General features: G+C 42.4%; 1 protein-coding gene across 2 annotated transcripts in view; it reads left to right on the forward strand.

Annotated features, from left to right (window-relative positions):
• EDN3 (endothelin 3) overlaps window positions 1-18,981 on the forward strand; it is a 36,555-nt gene that overhangs the window by 14,104 nt on the left and 3,470 nt on the right. The window contains exons 3-5 of one of the 2 annotated variants that reach the window (XM_050917826.1): window positions 4,539-4,637; window positions 17,968-18,144; window positions 18,591-18,701. In XM_050917826.1, coding sequence (XP_050773783.1) covers window positions 4,539-4,637; window positions 17,968-18,144; window positions 18,591-18,663 — 349 coding nt within the window. In that variant the 3' untranslated portion in view covers window positions 18,664-18,701. The remainder of the gene's footprint in view (window positions 1-4,538; window positions 4,638-17,967; window positions 18,145-18,590; window positions 18,702-18,981) is intronic. The other variant, XM_050917827.1, reaches the window with a different exon arrangement.

Consider the following 18,981-nt stretch of genomic DNA (forward strand, 5'->3'; position numbering starts at 1 on the left):
TCCTTTTGACTGATTGGAGACTGTCCTTTTTTGTTTTTCTTTTCTTTTTGTTATCTTCAGTTAGAAATTGTTGAGAAAAAACAAGCTAAAATATAAGTTGAACAGTTCTTTTTTGTAAATTCCTAACCACAAAAATTGAAAAATTTTGAATGCATGGATTCTGAACAAATGTTCCCTTTCAAAACAGGCATGTTTCAAATTAAGACAGATTTATTAAATATAATAAATTATCACTTTATAATTGGATTATATCATTGCTATCTTTTATGTCGCACACATTGGCTAGATTTTTAGGGCCCAGTTTCATGTTATTTCATGTGAGCAATTGTGCATGAGCAAGGTGTGCCTAATTTGCATATGCAATTATTGTAGTGTAAATTGCACCTGATTTTACTGCAATAAACAGTGCTGTTAGTTGTGAGTTTTTTTCTCATTTGAGGGACAAGGAATTTCCATCCCCTACATTATTTAAACCAAGTAGGGCCGTTTTTGTTTGTTGATTTAAAAAAAGATCTGTACTTGTTCAAATCCATTACTTAAAATTAGTATTTACTCTAACTCTTTTTTCTCCTTCCCATTGCTGGAAGCTGTTTGAGCTGCATCTGTTTGCAACTTTGCAATAACATGATTATGAGACCCTGCGAGACAGAAATTAATTTCTCATGCCTTGATTTTGACCTTTGTCGTTGTGGGGGGGGGGGTGAAAGACATAAAAATTTGCTGATCCCTCTCATATTGGTGCACTGATGTTGTAATAGTATAGGAAAACAAATGGATATGAGATATGTTTATAGTTAGGACTTTTGTAATCCCTGCCCAAGAAACTAAGATTTCCAAAGTAGTTTTTGGTCTCTGGATTCAGACTCAGCTTTATCCAGTTTACACTTTTAGCATCTCAGTCACGGCATGAGAGCCTCTTCTTTAGCAAACTCTGTTTAGAGTACATAATCTCACAGCAACACTTATTGCAAAGCTTCTAAAGCTTTATGGGCCCCTCTAAATTATAGGCATCACGTTCAGTGATTTTCCTTGTAAAGCTGGACAACGTAACTACATGGTTAGGCTGCTAGTGTGCAGAGACCACTGCCAATAATACTCACCAATATTGTATCATTGTTTCCCTACACTCCTTCATCTGTTTATATCCATCTGTTGACTCTTGTCTTCTATTCAGACTATAACCATAGTTGTTGGAACTGGGGGTGCTACCGCACCCCCTGGCTTGAAGTGGTTTCCATTATATTCAAGGTTTACAGTTTGGTTCAATGGCTCTCAGCACCCCCCACTGTAAAAATTGTTCCAGCACCCCTGACTGTAACAGGGACCATCTTTTTGTTCTATGTTTGTAAAGTCCCTTGTCTCTTTCTCACAGTTTCTGCATAGAATTTTTCATATCTTAAGCTTGAAGCAGCGGCCTCCCACATCCTGTGTTGCTGGGCTTATCCCCTCTGCTCCTTAAAGCCCTCTTCTTGCCTGAAGCTTTCCTGTACTGATCCTCACCAAGTGTGGACACAGGGCCTTATGCTTTCAGACTGTATATCTTCCCACCCCTTTGATCTAGTTAGACCAGTTCCTGGCCAATGGGAGCTGCGGAGCCGGCCCTCGGGGCGGGGGTAGCGCACAGAGCCTCCCTGGTCACCCATGCATCTGGGGCAGGGATCGGCAACCTTTCAGAAGTGGTGTGCCGAATCTTCATTTATTCACTCTAATTTAAGGTTTTGCGTGCCGGTAATACATGTTAACATTTTTAGAAGGTCTCTTTCTATAAGTCTATAATATATAACTAAACTACTGTTGTATGTAAAGTAAATAAGACTTTTAAAATGTTTAAGAAGCTTCATTTAAAATTAAATTAAAATGCGGAGCCCCCCAGACCGGTAGCCAGGACCCAGGCAGTCTGAGTGCCACTGAAAATCAGCTCGTGTGGCACCTTCGGCACCCGTGCCATAGGTTGCCTACCCCTGGTCTAGGGGCTGCAGGGACCTGGCAACTGCTTTGGGGAGCCACACAGAGCTAGGGCAGGCAGGGATCTTGCCTTAGCCCTGGGCCCCCGCTGCACCACTGACTGGACTTTTAATGGCCCAGTTGGCAGTGTTGACCGGAGCCGCCAGGGTCCCTTTTCAACTGGTTGTTCTGGTCAAAAACTGGATGACTGGCAACCCTAGCCACATATGGCCTGTGGGCCACAGGTTGAGAACCACTGAGCTAGACTGTAATCTCAGGGTCTTTGCGTTTTGCTGTAAAGCACTGAATATCCTTCTAGTGCTCTTGACATTAATATCACAATCGATAACCACTCTGAAAGATCTGGGATTGACTTGGCCTGGGAGGCTAAAATCCCTTCCAGACTTAGGGCTGACCCTTCAGGGGAAGGGGGACAGGGAGGGGACTGAGGCACTCTGACAGGGCAGTGTATGGAAGTTTCACTAGTGCCAGACATGCTGTTCCAATTCTGAGAATAAACAGAGGATTTCAATCTCCATGGCTGTCAAGCTAGCACCTTTCACAAGCATTAAATTAATGCCTCACACTTATTCTGCCCTTCCCCCCTAGCTTTTTGCAAACAGTCAGTTTTGAATTATACATGTGGTGGAGTGGAGTGAAGATCTGGCAGGCAGAACTTGGTTTTATTCATTTCACATACACACCAACATGGCGGGTTCAAAATGTGGCTGCAGATCGCTTTGATTCCTGTTTTGGCTCAGCTACTCTTTGGCTGCCTATTTCCACCCAATCCCCTTCATTCCCCAGATGTTCCTTCCTTTCAGGAGCTCATCCACTCCTCTTTACACTGCACCCAGCCCACCTACAGCTTCTACTCCCCAGCAAGTTCTGCTCTCTTCAGTGATAGGGAGAGAGTAACAGCGGGAGCTGGAGCGACAATAGCTGAAAGGCACCCGCCCTTTGCTATGCTCAACAGCGCCACAGTTTGCTGTGCCATGAGACTAAAGACAGGTTGGTCCGGAGCAGTGGGAGATCGTGAGGGATGAGGGAAATGCTGTTTTCAAAGAGGCAGGTTTCTCCGCATGTGAAGCTATGGGAATGTTATTTCATTAGGCCTGTGTGTGTGTGTGAGAGAGAGAAAGAGTTTGGGGTATATTTTTGAAACGGAAGGTTGCGGCCTTTAGGAAAAAATACACCTGTGTTCTGCAGGAATAAATCATCCTAAACACTAGCATAGTGCAATTACTGTGCAATCCCATAGCAGGTTTTTGTTAGGAGGATTCCATTCCTTATGACACACGCGTTAGTTGATATCTGTGGCATATTGGCCTTGGATAGTTCTACCCCCAATCACAGTGAACACCCCCCATCCCTGAAGTCAGTCACCTGGCCCATTGCCAGATTCCCAGAGATTGAAAAATGAGGAGGGTGGGGATGGGAGGAAATATTTATTTTCCTCTTGAGTGTTTGCCCTTTTGAATGCTAGTTCTGATACTTTTGTTCTCATCCTCCTGTTATACTTGCATGTTGCATTCTTATTTCACAATCTTGCTCTGTCTTGTCTGTTTGGGTCTTACACTCTTCAAGGCAGGGACTGTCTTACTAAGTGTTTATACTGGGTTTAACTTGATTGCCATTTGGTGCTTGATTACCATTAGGTGCTATTATACACTATTAGCATACCCATGGGATCTCAGTGGAGTCAATTAAGCTTCATGGGTGCAAATGAAAGCCCAGAGTGGGTAAATATTTTCTTGATGTAGAGGTAAATTAATTAGTGTGGTTTGGGATGTCTAGCTACTTGGATTTCTTGTTGCCTTCTAAGGATATAACATATAAATCCTGAGTCTGCTATGTTTTTGGATGCTGGCCTAAATGAAATGTACTTTAGCATTCCTTTGGGACGCCCCAGTGACTATTCTCATGATAACTGATTTAGGAAACACTGAATGCATTTTTGCAGCAATGATTTTTTAAAAACACCTTGATAGAATAGTCCACCCCTGTATTGGGTTATGGGATTCTGCCTTTCTCCTGATGTATTTCTAGGGTTGCCAACTGTCTAATCGTGCAAACCCAAAGACTCTTGCCATGCCTCTGTCCCGCCCTTTCTGAGGCCCTGCCCCCACACTCCAAACCTCTCCTCCCCTCCCTCCATTGCTAGCTGTCCCCCACCTTCACTCACTTTCACCAGGCTGGGGCAGGGGGTTGGGGTGCGGGCTCTGGGAGGGAGTTTGGGTGTGGGCTCTAGGCTGCAGCAAAGGGTTGGTGTGCAGCGGAGAGGCTCTGGGACAGAGTTGAGGTGTGGGAGGGAGTGAGGGGTCATGATGTGGGAGGGAGTTTCTGTGCAGGCTCTGGGCTGGGACAGGGGGTTGGGGTGCTAGAGGCAGTGTGGGATGCAGGCTCTAGGCTGGGGCAGGGGATTGAGTTTCAGGAGAAGGTCAGGGGTTTGGCGCTTACTTCGGGTGGCTCCTGAAAGTGACTGACATCCCTCCAGCAGCGGCTTTTAGGTGGGGGGCCAGGGGGTCTCTGTGTGCTAGTAACTGCAAAAAAACCATAACCATAGGAGATCAAATTCTTTCCTCTTTGCATAGGTGCACAAGTCCTGATATAAAGAGAAATCACTGTAGGGAGACACAGGAAGAGAATCTCAAGGGAGTTCTCTTTACACTTCATTCTTCAGTGTGCTGCATGTGAGTTACATGACTCTACAACAAATCATTAGATAATAATCTCTATCTGAAACAAATTCATATGTTTGATGTTTCTTTTAACTCTGGGTGAAATCTCTAATCATATAAAGCGTAATGAGAAAAGAAACAACATTCCAGGACATCCCTACCCTCCCCCACCCCCATTCCAACTCATTGATAAAAATATTAAACATAGGGCCAAGAACACAATCCCTGCAGGACTCCACTAGAAACACTACCCAGCAGAAGGTTATGTATATTACATCAAAACTATTATTACCTTTATGAACCAATTTGACAAAAACCTATTTTCTATAACCCTATCTTGGTCAGCATTAATTTTATTATCCTCCTTTAATTTTTTTTTTCATTAAAGGAGTCCTGTATCAACTGGTTTCTTATGTTGCCTGGAATTGATGTCAGGCTGTCAGGCCTACAGGTACCCAGGTCATCCCATTTATCCTTTTTAAATTTTAGCACATTAGCTTACTCTCAGTCCTCTGAAACTTCCCTAGTGTTCCAGGACTTATTGAAAATCAAGATTAATGGTTCAGAGAGCTCCTCAACTCTTTTAAAACTCTTGGATGTAGGTTATACAGATCTGCTGATTTAAAAATATTTAACTTTAGTAGCTGCTATTTAACATCTTTCCTAGTTACTGTTGAAGTGGAAAGTATTTAATCACCATCTTATGATATGGATATACCATTTCTTATTTTTCCAAATACAGAATAGAAATATTTATTGATCACTTCTCACTCTTCTGCATTATTATTGACAATTCTACCACGTCCATCTAGTGATGGACCAATACCATTGTTAGGATTTCTTTTGTTCTCAATATACTTAAATTCCTTTTTACTGTCTTTAAAGAGTTCACATTGCTTTCCTTATCAATTTCTATACTTCCTAGCTTCTAATTTATAGTAATTGACATCAGCTTCTCCCTGTCTCCCTTTCTATTTATTTATATTTATTTTGCATAGGTGCTTTCACTTACCTTCTAAGCCAGGGTGGTGGCCAGTGCACTTATATAGTCCACTCCCAGCACATTGTCTAACCAGGGTAACTATGAACTCTAATCAATTAAAAATGAATGGAACATTTGTCAGGTTGCAAAACATGTCACTGGTTGTTAGGAATCTGCTTTCTAGCTGGGAAGGAAGAGATTCCCCCACACCTCTCCTGAAAACAATGTTTACAACATTTCAACCAAAAGGCTTTCATTACGCTAAAGGAATCGAAGTTCATGCTGTACCGAACAATAACTAATTGTCACCTCTGACCTTACCACCCAGCAATACAATGTTACATTTTGGTCTCAAAATTAAATAAGTGTAAACATCCCCAAAACCAAAACCAGCACTAAGGTTCCCCTCAGCCTTTTCCTCTTGCCTGAATTTTGGTATAAAAACAACCTTTCAGATAGTTTACTCAGCACTTTTTTTGCCAAAAAAAATGCCAATTAGTTGAAATGAAAACTGTTCAAAACAGGGTTGGGTTTGATGAATTTTCCAACTTAAAAAAAAAAACAAAAAACCTCAAGGAAATTTTTTTTGACATTAACAAAATGGACACTTTCAAAACAAAAAAAACCCCAAGTTTTTGGTTCAAAATGACTTTTCATTTAAAAAAAAAAGTTTTCAAGGGTCAAATTGCAACCAAATATTTAGAAATTATTGAAACATTTTGATTAACCCATAATCAAAAATTTTCAGTTTTTTAGATGGCAAATATTTCAGAGATTTCAACTTTTTGTTCTAATGCAAGACCGGAAAACATTTCAAACTTTCAAATATTCACGGGACCTTTTCCTACCCAGCTCTAGTATGAAGTTGAGCTCTCAAAAACAGAAGGAGCCAAAATCATTTGTCATTTTTAGAAAGCTTGGCCTAATATATTAGCTGATAAATCCTTTGCCAGGAGAGCTATGGTCTCATACCACAGGGAATAACTTGGATGTGTCTTTCCCATTTTCCAAAGACTATGATATGCAGCATTTATACATAATCCTGTCAAATGTGGCACAAATCCTGGTACTTCTTCCCCATTTTGCCTCAAAACGTAATAGCAGACACAGCGTACGAGGAGGCTACGTTATCTCAGGAATGAGAGAAGACAAAAACAACACAGAAATTAAAATAATTCCTACCTGGAATAGAGGAAGGATCAGCAGTTAGTCATTTGAAGTGGCCATTTTAGGGCTGCCCAGATATAAAGGGCTAGAGAAGAGCATGCTGGGAAAGACCATTTTAAAAGGGTGAATCCGAACAGAAAACTCCAGTGATAAGCAGGCTGCTTAAGGGATAGCAGCTCCAACTAATGGGCCTGGAAGGAGTTAAATTCCCAGATCTCAAGACCCAGGAGATGGGTGTGAGACACCCTGAAACTGTGTTAAACAAAGCCATCTGTCTCAGGTTTCTGGGGCATTTGTACTGACTTTTTATTTTTGTTGTCTTCTCTCTGCCCCAAAAAATAAAATAAAATCCTGATTCCTTTTGATCATTCTGTGCAGCCTACGATTGAAATGTCCTGCCATATCCTCATACAGTGTCATAGAAGGATCTCTGACTATTAGGACTCTGTTGCTTTTACAACATAAACTGTATTGCATTTGTTAGCTACTCAAACATTGTTCATCACTAAAGGTAAGCTACTGTTGTCAGAGTAAGTGACCATAGCACATTTTGTAGTGCAGTAGCCTCGATATTTACTTTTTATTTTACTGTGCTAATGCAATTATCAAAAATGGGATTCCTAGTGTATCCTCTGAATGAGCAAGATTCCAGCCATGGGAACTTTTCCTCTTAGATGTCTATAGAGGTCCCAGGTTTAATTATTTCCATCAAAGGATCAGCAAAGAAATGTGCTGCCCATTGTGATGGATGTGATCATTCAGTTTGCCTGAGGCATAAATTGCACCAAAAGTGTTTAGCTTGCACCAAGGAACAAGTAAAGCTGGAAAAAAAAGGGTAGAGTGCTTATGTTTCTAGGAAAAAATGCATCTCTCCCACTCTAGGGCAGTCTCAGATACAGGGCAATTCCAACTAATACACCTAGTAAACTGAGCTCTATGTCAAACCTCTCATTCCCTGGACAGCATTAATATGCCAGTTACATTGAATTTGGATCTCAGCTACCTAGAGGTCAGTGGAATTACTCTGGATTTCCTAGGTGTAACTGCAGTCTGGCTTATTGAATTAATTGTGGTTTGGACTCACTGGGATCCAGAAACAAAGATGTATAAACTCTTTTGCTTCCAAGGGAAGAAAACATTAATTTTGTGACATTCCAGAGTGATGGTGTGTGTGTGTGTGTGTTAGTTGTGAACAAGATGGACCAAATCCTAGTCATTGTGCCCAGCTCAAATAAATGGGCCTGAACTTGGAAACTGTAGGTTGGGCAGGTAGGCTGCAAATTGGGTAGTGGAGCGGCTCTGAATCCTCTGTGGTTGCTGTGTTGTCTCTCTTTGGGAGTCAGGTGGGAGGATCATGGTAAGATTGTACACCTGTCCTGTTGCAGATCCACTAGTCCCTAGTACCTCCATCTGTCCTGGGCATGTGGAGCTCCACAAGAATACTGCTCCAAGACACAGGCTTCATTCAAGGCCTTCCATGCCTATGGGCATTGAAGGTGATTTGCCTGCTTTGCCAAACATCTAGAGCCAATAGCTCTTTGGCCAAACTCTGCTTTTTTACAGCCATGCTGACATGAATGGGGTTAGATCAGGGGTAGGCAACCTATGGCACGTGTGCCGAAGGCAGCACGCGAGCTGATTTTCAGTGACACTCACACTGCCCAGGTCTTTGCCACCCCTCTGGGGGGGGCTCTGCATTTTAATTTAATTTTAAATGAAGTTTCTTATACATTTTAAAAACCTTATTTGCTTTACATACAACAATGGTTTAGTTATATATTATAGACTTATAGAAAGAGACCTTCTAAAAATGTTAAAATGTATTACTGGCACACAAAACCTTAAATTAGAGTGAATAAATGAAGACTCGGCACACCACTTCTGAAAGGTTGCCGACCCCTGGGTTAGATGGTCAGATGGGTGTCACTGCAATGCTTGGCCTGTTACCTAAATTAGTTACAAGTGTTTGGATCAGTTTGAATACAAGAGGAAATTGGGTTCTGGAGCTTTTATAGGTAATCAAAAATATCCATCAGGATCTATTTGCCAGTTTCTGCCCCATCATCCTACACCTATAAGGCCCTTTGTTTCATTGAAAGGTGTTTGAGAATTATTCTTTCCTCCTTCCCGTTCTGCATTCTCCTTGACACTGCAGGGATCTGATAGGTTTCAAAATTACTGTCACGCAGTGTGGGGGAGTCAGGACCCTGGACCCCCCACTTCCTGCAATTCACTGTGACTCTCAGCAGCCAGTAAAACAGAAGGTTTACTAGATGACAGGAACACAGTCAAAACAGGGCTTGTAGGTACAGAAAACAGGACCTCTCAGTCAGGTCCATCTTGGGGGTAGGGAGCCCAGACCCCAGTGCTAAGCCTCCCTCCGTTTCCCCAGCCAGCTCCAAACTGAAAAACCCCCTTGAGCAGTCTCCTCCAGCCTTTGTCCAGTTTCCTGGGCAGAAGGTATCACCTGGCTCCAATCCCCTCCTGGGATTAGGTTACGTGCTCAAGTATCATCCCTCAAGTGAATTCACACCCTGATATCCCAACACCAGCTAGTTTTAATGCAGACAGTAAAGTAGTAAAACTCCCATGCAACATTACCAAGTTAATACTCCCCACTCCATCACAATTACACTCAAAGTTTTGGAGATCCCCCTTTTGTAGTTTGTCTGGCCTGGACTTTTGCCAGAAAATATTGCCTGAATTCATGGTATCTTAAATGAATGCTGAAGGGTTCCTCCCTTCCCTTCTCTTCTCCCCCACCCCCCACCTTATTTATTTTTGGCTGAAACTCAGAACTGCTCTCAGATGTCTGTTGTATTTAAGTGGTTGGGAAAGTGGTAGCTGCTTCTGAATTAATGATAGCATGACAGGCATATAGACTGGAGGACTGGTTCTTGCAAGAATAATAGGGGTCAGATTTTTCTGGATGTGATAGCGGATGGATTTCTTCATCAAGTAGTTGAAGCACCTACAAGAGGGGATGCCATTTTAGATTTGGTGTTGGTGAGCAGTGAGGACCTCGTAGAAGAAATGGTGGTAGGGGACAACCTTGGTTCGAGTGATCATGAGCTGATTCAGTTCAAACTAGATGGAAGGATAAACAAATGTAGATCTGGGATTAGGGTTTTTGACTTCTCGAGCGCTAATTTTAAAGAGTTAAGGAAATTAGTTAGGGAAGTGGATTGGATGGAGGAATTAGTGGATTTAAATGTGGAGGAGGCCTGGAATTACTTTAAGTCACAGCTGCGGAGACTGTCGGAAGCCTGCCTCCCGAGAAAGGGGAAAAAAACCATGGGCAGGAGTTGTAGGCCAAACTGGATGAGCAAACAACTCAGAGAGGGGATTAGACAAAAGCAGAAAGCTTACAGGGAATGGAAGGAAGGCAGGATCAGTAAGGAAAGCTACCTTGCTGAGGTCAGAACATGTAGGGATAAAGTGAGGAAGGCTAAAAGCCACATTGAACTGGAACTTGCAAAGGGAATCAAAACCAATAGTAAAAGGTTCTACAGCCACATAAATAAGAAGAAAACAAAGAAAGAAGAAGTGGGGCCGCTATACACTGAGGATGGAATGGAGGTTAAGGATAACCTAGGCATGGCCCAACATCTAAACAATTACTTTGCCTCAGTTTTTAATAAGACTAGTGAGGAACCTTGCGATGATGGAGGGATGATAAACGGGAATGTGGATATGGAAGTGGATATTACCGCAACTGAGGTAGAGGCCGTACTTGAACAGCTCGATGGGACGAAGTCGGAGGGCCCGGACAATCTCCATCCGAGGATATTAAAGGAACTGGCGCGTGAAATTGCGAGCTCGTTAGCGAGAATTTTTAAGCAATCGATAAACTCGGGGGTTGTGCCGTATGACTGGAGGATTGCTAATGTAGTTCCTATTTTTAAGAAAGGGAATAAGAGTGATCCGGGTAATTATAGGCCTGTTAGCTTGACGTCTGTAGTATGTAAGGTCTTGGAAAAAATTTTAAGGGAGAAAGTAGTTAAGGACATAGAGGTCAATGGTAATTGGGACGAATTGCAACATGGATTTACTAAAGGTAGATCGTGCCAAACCAATCTGATCTCCTTCTTTGAGAAGGTGACGGATTACTTAGATAAAGGAAATGCGGTAGACATAATTTACCTCGATTTCAGTAAGGCGTTCGACACGGTTCCGCACGGGGAGCTGTTAGTTAAATTGGAAGAGATGGGAGTGAATATGAAAGTTGTAAGGTGGATAAGGAACTGGTTAAAGGGGAGACTCCAGAGGGTCGTATTGAAAGGTGAACTGTCGGGCTGGAAGGAGGTCACCAGTGGAGTCCCTCAAGGATCGGTTTTGGGACCGATCTTATTTAACCTTTTTATTACTGACCTTGGCACAAAGAGCGGGAATGTGCTAATAAAGTTTGCGGATGACACGAAGCTGGGGGGTATTGCTAACACGGAGAAGGACAGGGATACTATTCAGGAAGATCTGGACCACCTTGTAAACTGGAGTAATAGTAATAGGATGAAATACAACAGTGAAAAGTGCAAGGTCATGCATTTAGGAATTAATAATAAGAATTTTGGATATACGTTGGGGGCGCATCAGTTGGAAGCGACGGAGGAGGAGAAGGACCTTGGGGTACTGGTTGATAGCAGGATGACTATGAGTCGCCAATGTGATACGGCTGTTAAAAAAGCAAATGCGATTTTGGGATGCATCAGGCGGGGTATTTCCTGCAAGGATAAGGATGTGTTAGTACCGTTATATAAGGCGTTGGTGAGACCCCATCTGGAATACTGTGTGCAGTTCTGGTGTCTCATGTTCAAGAAGGATGAATTCAAACTGGAACAGGTTCAGAGACGGGCTACAAGGATGATCCGAGGAATGGAAAAACTGCCTTATGAAAGGAGACTCAAAGAGCTTGGCTTGTTTAGCCTGGCCAAAAGAAGGCTGAGGGGGGATATGCTCACTCTATATAAATATATCAAGGGGGTTAACGTTAGGGAGGGAGAGGAATTATTTAAGTTTAGTACTAATGTAGACACGAGGACGAATGGGTATAAACTGGATATTAGGAAGTTTAGACTTGAAATTAGACGAAGGTTTCTGACCATTAGGGGAGTGAAGTTCTGGAATAGCCTTTCGAGGGAAGTAGTAGGGGCAAAAGACTTTCCTGGCTTTAAGACAAAGCTTGATAAGTATATGGAGGGGATGTTATGATAGGATCGTTAATTTGGGCAATTGATCTTGAATTACCACCAGACAGGTCTGCTCAATGGTCTGCAGGGAGATGTTGGATGCGATGGGTACTGAGTTGCTGCAGAGAATTCCTTTTTGGGTGCTAGCTGGTGACTCTTGCCCACATGCTCAGGGTTTAGCTGATCGCCATATTTGGGGTCGGGAAGGAATTTTCCTCCAGGGCGGATTGGCAGGTGCCCTGGAGGTTTTTCGCCTTCCCCTGCAGCGTGGGGCACGGGTCGCTTGCTGGTGGTTTCTCTGCAGCTTGAGGTCTTCAAACCATTTTTGAGGATTTCAATAACTCGGTCCTGCGATAGGGTTTGTTATAAAATTGGATGGGTGGGGTTCTGTGGCCTGCCTTGTGCAGGAGGTCAGACTAGATGATCAGATTGGTCCCTTCTGACCTATGAGTCTATGAGTCTATGTTATAAAAAGGAAAAGTAAACTTGTTGGATTCTGGCTGTCTGGATACCGAACATTCCCAAAATATAACTGGCTAGGAGCTATGAAAGTAGCCAGATGATTCATTCACTAACTAGTCGTGCAAATGTTGTATGCCATGTTCTGTTAATGAGCATCATCCTGCAGTCTTTGCTTGGGCAAAATTCTCATTGATGTCATCAGTTCAAAATCGCTGTTTCATTGTTCCTAAACACACATGATGTTCTTCAGACATGCACCATTGTGACATGTGTTATTAATTTCAGGAGGGGAGGGGAAAGTGTTTTTAGAGCCTGACTTTTACATGATGACCACCTCTTGTTATGCCTGTGATTTGTGGACACACAAGTACAGAAACCACTTAGGCATCTAAGGACCTGAATTGCAGGTGCAGTTTTTGACTGGTAGAACCTCAGGGCTGTTGGCATAGGACAATCCATCGAAACATTTCCGATCCACTCCAGTTAGCACATCAGCTTGCTTGTTCCCACTTGGAAGAGATGTAAAAGATTTACATTAAAGTGGTACTTACAACCCCGATCAAGCAATGAGGAGTCCCATTGCAGTCTGTGCACATGCTTAAAGTTATGTATGTGCTTAAGTGCTTTGCTGGATTGGGGCCACAATGTGGAAAATTCTGCCTTTCCATTCTAAGGCATTGAACGCAATGAAACTTATGCAAAGAGGGTTACAATGCCAGAAACCTTGGCATCCTTCGTGAGCTGCTGGGGCTGCTTTTGTGCTGCCGTGGACAGATCTTCAGCATGGGGTAGTGGGTGGTGACTACGCAGATCCACCTGCCATTCCCCCTTTTAGAGGTGGCGAATGTAGTGATTATACAGGTTACAGTAGCTGCCACAGAATGACTCTGTTACCACTCCACAGCCTGGTAGGAGGATTTCAACTCCCACACATAAGTCCAGTTACTCAGGCCCTGTGCTTAGAAGAGAAACCATCCCTAAATATGTAAGTAGCATTTATTAGCCCAGGTTTGAAAAGCGGAGCATCAATGCCTTTGAAACTACAACCCTTTTCCCACTTTGTCAATTACAGACGGGAGAAACCTAGCATGTACAGTAGGTCTCCATTTGCAGAACACACTGCAGCTACTAGAAGACTGATTCTCTCTCAGCGAAGCACTGTATCTATCACCAGTGTCCCAGTGCTGTAGAATGTCCTCTCCCTGATAAAATTCAATACAGCCCTAGCTTGTGTTTGACACTGGGCATAACTTGTACTAGTTCAGTTTCCCTCATCTTCACTGCTAGGAAACAAGCTGAACTGCCTGTGCTAACGCTCAGATGTTTTGATTGAAAAAAGACAATAAAATATGAATAGTGACATATGGTCATTAACTATATATCTATGCAGTATCTAACACAATGAGGCAGGTTGGCCTCTAGGCACAGCTGCAATATAAATATTAAAGTGTTGACAGACTTAATTACCACACTGTGTCTTAAGTGTATTTCCACTTCCTTTCTTTTGAACCAAAGGGTTACATTTCTACAAAAGCCTGCTGCATAGACACCTGCAATTGATTACTCTATTGTAACAGCCTAAGATTAAGCATGCAGCTAGGAAATGCTTCGGTTACCTATTCATCTGGATCTCTCATGGCTTTTCTGCACAGGATAATAGCCCACAGTAGCTGTTCCACAACAGCTCCCCTTGTGGACACTCTTATACTGCACTAAGAGTCCTTTTGCGCACTTTAGTTTAATCTACTTTGGAAGAGGAGCGCATTTAAAATTCACACTCTAGCTTATTTTGAAGAGCTTCCTCATGTAGACAAGCCCTCAACATGCCATTCTTCTCACTTCTGAAGGAGGGAGACAGAGGTATGTGCTAACTTGAAACACTTAGCACTGTCAGTTATTGTCATTATACATATGCACAGGCTAAAATTTTCTTCAAGTACTTGCAGCCAAATTGTGCTGTCAGTTATGTGAGTGAATATGATTGCGGTGGGGTTATTCCAGATTTATAGTGGTGTAACAGAAGGACAGAATTTGGCCCTGAGTTTGTAATGCTTCCTTTTTTCCTTGGCCAGCTTATCTTTCTTAAATTGTCTTATTTCCTCTCCTTTGTAGTAAACTCAAATTATCTTAAAATCATTGGCTGTTTATGCTGCAAAGGTGATTAAGCTGCAGGCGTTGTTATACTCAGTAGATCTAATCCATCTAAGTAGATGCAACTAAAAGTTTTGGCCCAGATACCAAATGAGTGCACAGCTCCCACCGACTTATCCCCACTGCCTGTGGAACGTGATCCCTTTGAAGTTTATGAACTAAACTCATAAAATAGCTACAGTCAGACAATACACACAAATCAATGGGGTTTGGGCCTGTCTGTGGAACACAGGATCATGCCCAAACAAATTGCTGAGCTGGGTAGAAATCAAGGTCTGAACTCTGAGGCATCTTGCAAAATGCTCTGCACCAGGTGATGCAACACTCCTCAGTAACATCAGATGTGATACCAGACCACCGTTTTAGATTACAGAATGGGTGCATGAACCCAGAATAAAGAGGAAATGGCAGGAGAAGAATAGAGGTAGTGAGGAGGAGACTGGGTGGTTAACAGAGAGGCACTGAATACAGCACACAAGCCTGACTTTTTCCAAAATGTCAATAGCCTGAGTTACAGGGCATGGGAGAACATGTACAAGTCCCAGGGTATGGGGCCCTTTGAAACTTGGAGCGGTAGATACAAGCACATGATTAGGCACAAGCATGTGACCTACAAGAAGCCAAAAATAAAATGTCTTGCCTCTTAACCAAGGGCAGCAGATAGGAACCCCAGAGGAAAACCCTAATGTGGGGTCTCAGTATAGTATTCAGGAAGGGATATACTTTCCCTTCCCAGCTGGTTGAAGTGGGAAAGGCCTTGGGTTGGTATTACCCAATACTTTGAGTACCTCTGTTCTGCTTTTGAGTTTGTGTTTTAGAAATAAAGGAAGATCTGAAGCCAGGGATGTGAAGAGACCTTTAGTTGGGATATAATTTTTCTATCCTCAGCTGGCTAGTCTGCACATCGGTTTACATACAAACTTTCATTTATGTGTGTTTTAGCAATTACGCTTTTTCAAACTATGACTGACTTTGGCCCTGGTTATGGGGCATTTATTGGTCCTTCCAGATGAAGTGCTCTTGAATACATTCTCAAAGCTGTGAATACTTTTTCCAAGACGTGAAGCATAAGACACTAGTTTCCCCTTTACAGAGGGTAGGAAATAACTGCTAACTTTTGGGAAATGTTGACTTTTTCATGGCAACCAGTTTGGCCAGTGTGAGGAAAACTTTACTGTACATTTCTATTGGAATTTTTCTGTATCTATTCAGCATGTGATGGAATGCTATCTGCAAGAACACTTTTAAAAAACATTTTCCTCTAACACCTGTGTGCCATAAAATAGAGTTTTCAGTTTCAAATCACAGCAAAATCCATTCCATGCTTTATGCATTATCATCATGCATATGCACATCTAGCACTATAAATGTACAATTCCCTATGTACAAATGGACTTATCCCTTGCCGCCAAGATCTTACTGTTTCGCGAGTAGGTGCTCATCAGCATGAGTAAAGAGCTCCACAGTCTAGCCCTAAATAAGATGAAACGTTAAGACTAACATGCCAGGACAGCCTCAGTTTTCAGGCCCGGGCAGGATGAAAGTAGTGCACATCTGCAACAGAACTAGCCAGTCCACGTGGAAGGGGCAGAGTAGAGTCTAAGGGCTCTAATATCTTCTCTTCCCCAAGGACAGGTGAATGTCCCACTGCAATGTTTATGCCCAATGGGTTTCCAAGACAACAGGTCACTGGGGTGGGAGTGGAGCTCGGTACAGCTGCTCTGTTGAGCACTGTCCCTTTGGAAACCCAATTGCCTGAGGAGATTCCCACAGGAACTTATTGCTACTAGTTTAAGCATCAACTTCTGCTCTGCTGTTCCCAAGACCCTTTAGAGGAGGTAGGAAAGGAGCCAATCACAGCACAGCTCCTATGAACTCCTACCGGAAAGAGAGGGGATGTCTCTTTCCTTTCAAGCCATTTCCCTCCTCGGATGCGATTCCATGTGGGCTGGGGAAGTTTTTACTCATTGCCTGGTAAGTCCACTGCAGCTCCAGCAGACAAAGCTGTGAAGACAGCACGCAAACAGATGATGTGTTAAAAGTGGGTAACTCTGAATAAATAACTTGCATTACTTTAGCGTATAGCAATCAAAATCTTCACAGCTTTGTGTTCTTGCAGACAGCAGGAAGATATTGTTCTGCGCTCTCTGCCCCTTCAAGTGTGTACTGATGGAAAACTTGTGCAGATCTCTTACTGCCAGCCTAATGCTATTTAAGGAGGACAAATTAAACTGAGCAGTCCAATGCAATATTTGTCTGTCTTACATAGTTATTTACTCGCAGGTAGCCAGGCTTTGTTCTGCATTCCTCTGTTAAAATGATTTTGTTCTCTCATCCTGTTTCCTTTAGAAATAAGGACAGTTTTTCTCCCCTAATTTCAAGTTTGTGGGTTGGCTGGACTGGCCTGACCCTTGCATAAATCAGAGCTGCCTCATGCGCTTTTAAAAGTCCCATGTTTGGTAGGCTCATGGTGGTAATTCTCACAATAATTTGATTTATCACACCAGCTGCCAGTAGGCACATGCATTTGGATAATAACAGAATGGGCACCCACTCAGAAAAACAATGCAAAAAGCAATCGGCAATGCTAGTGCACATCCATCATTAATAATGAAGTAGGCAGATTGCTAGGGATTGAGGAGGACTTCTTCCTGATGTGATGCAGTGAATATAGACTCCAGTAGATGAGCAGTAGTGGAGCCATTTCACAGTCACTATGCTACAGCAGCTGGGCGATGGTTGCCTCCACAATTGTTGACTTCCACACCAGAGGGATTGTCCAGTTGATTCCCATATTTAGGGGTTCTGGGCTATGTCCTGAAGCCCGACACAGTGAACTGAACATACTGGTAACACACCAAGAAAATCATGTAATAAGTGGCAGTTGTGTCTGGGGGCCAGCTCCTCAGATGGTGCAAATCATCAAGAGTTGGCCCTGAATGTGTTTATTTCACTAGGAACATTCTACATAGTGGATTGAGACTGGCCCATACATAAGAATAACGACTAGTGAGAATTAAAATGAGCAACAACCTGGGATTGTATTTCTATTCAGATTTCAGGTACTTGGTATATTGTGATTAACAAATAGGGCTGCAGAAACCAGATTTGTTGTTTTCCATGCTGATATTTGCTGCTGTCTATTAGGAGTGCATTTTCACATATGACATTTTATCTGCCTTTCTCTGAATGTAGAGTTTCAACCTGGAGGAGTTGCAGTCTGGTTAGGGAAGGATTTTCTGTGTGAATGTTGTGGCATGACTGAATTGTTCAGGAGCCCAGAGCAGTAGACCATTTTATTACATGGAAACAAATAAATGAACAGAAACAGATACTGAACTGTATCCAGAGTAGCTCCTAAAACTGTATAGTGTCTCTGTGTTTCTCATTACAGGAGGACTGTACCATATGGGCTGTCTAACTACCGAGGCAGTTTCAGAGGCAAAAGGTCTACAGGACAGCTTTGCAAGAGCACAGAGTCTTTAGATTGGTCTTTATCACGGTGCTCTTGTTTGGACATACGTGACAAACAGTGCATGTTGTTTTGCACAAGAACCCAGGACAGCAGATGGTGAGGGTCTTTGATTTCCTCTTTTAAAAACAGTAAGATAAATTTTGAACATCTCTCAACATATATACAATCAGCTATTTCATTAAAATGAATTAATCAAGCCACACAGAACAAATGAAATTGATCAACAAATTTATTGATTCTAAATGAAATTCTCACAGATAGTAGTTTAATACTGCTTTCTGGATTTTTGTTTTAAATGACGTGGCATCCATGAAGTAGCAGAGCTCCTGTCTAGTTGGGAGAATACATAGGATAATTCAGAGCATATTTAATCCTACATACTTTTCAGACAAAAGGAAAAAAAATCCAGAGCATATGCCTGTTTTCTTCTTTCCCAAGAAAAGTACATCATTTGATACCTTAAAAAATAGCTCTCTATTGGTGACTGACAAAACGGAAGTGGTGACACTAAAATAATCCTAAACTCGTTATCTTTTCTACAGTAATCAGGGGTCGCTGAAAAAGACAGCAGAGAAAGAGCAACGCAGAGAAAATGAACATGCCCTTATTCATTAGCACAGAGGGTCCAGGCAGTTTCTGAACGGAGAGGTACAGTATATGCATGCAAGTTCTACTTTATGCTAGATAGAAACATTAATTTGGGTTCCTGTGCATACAAAGATCTAAATCTTGCTTTTAGTTCAAATCAGTGAAGTATCATGAGCCTAAATGAGAGCATAATTCGGCCAAGAGGTTTGTTTTGTAACAATTACACTGCAGAAATATTTAAGGCATTCTCACAAGAATGGCCTCAGTTAATGCTGATGAATCAGCCAGAACTTCTAAGGGTTTAATCTTTCAGGCTTTAAGACAGATTTATTGGCATTGGTCATA

Source organism: Gopherus flavomarginatus, chromosome 11, assembly GCF_025201925.1.
Source record: "Gopherus flavomarginatus isolate rGopFla2 chromosome 11, rGopFla2.mat.asm, whole genome shotgun sequence".
NCBI classification, from domain to species: domain Eukaryota; kingdom Metazoa; phylum Chordata; order Testudines; family Testudinidae; genus Gopherus; species Gopherus flavomarginatus.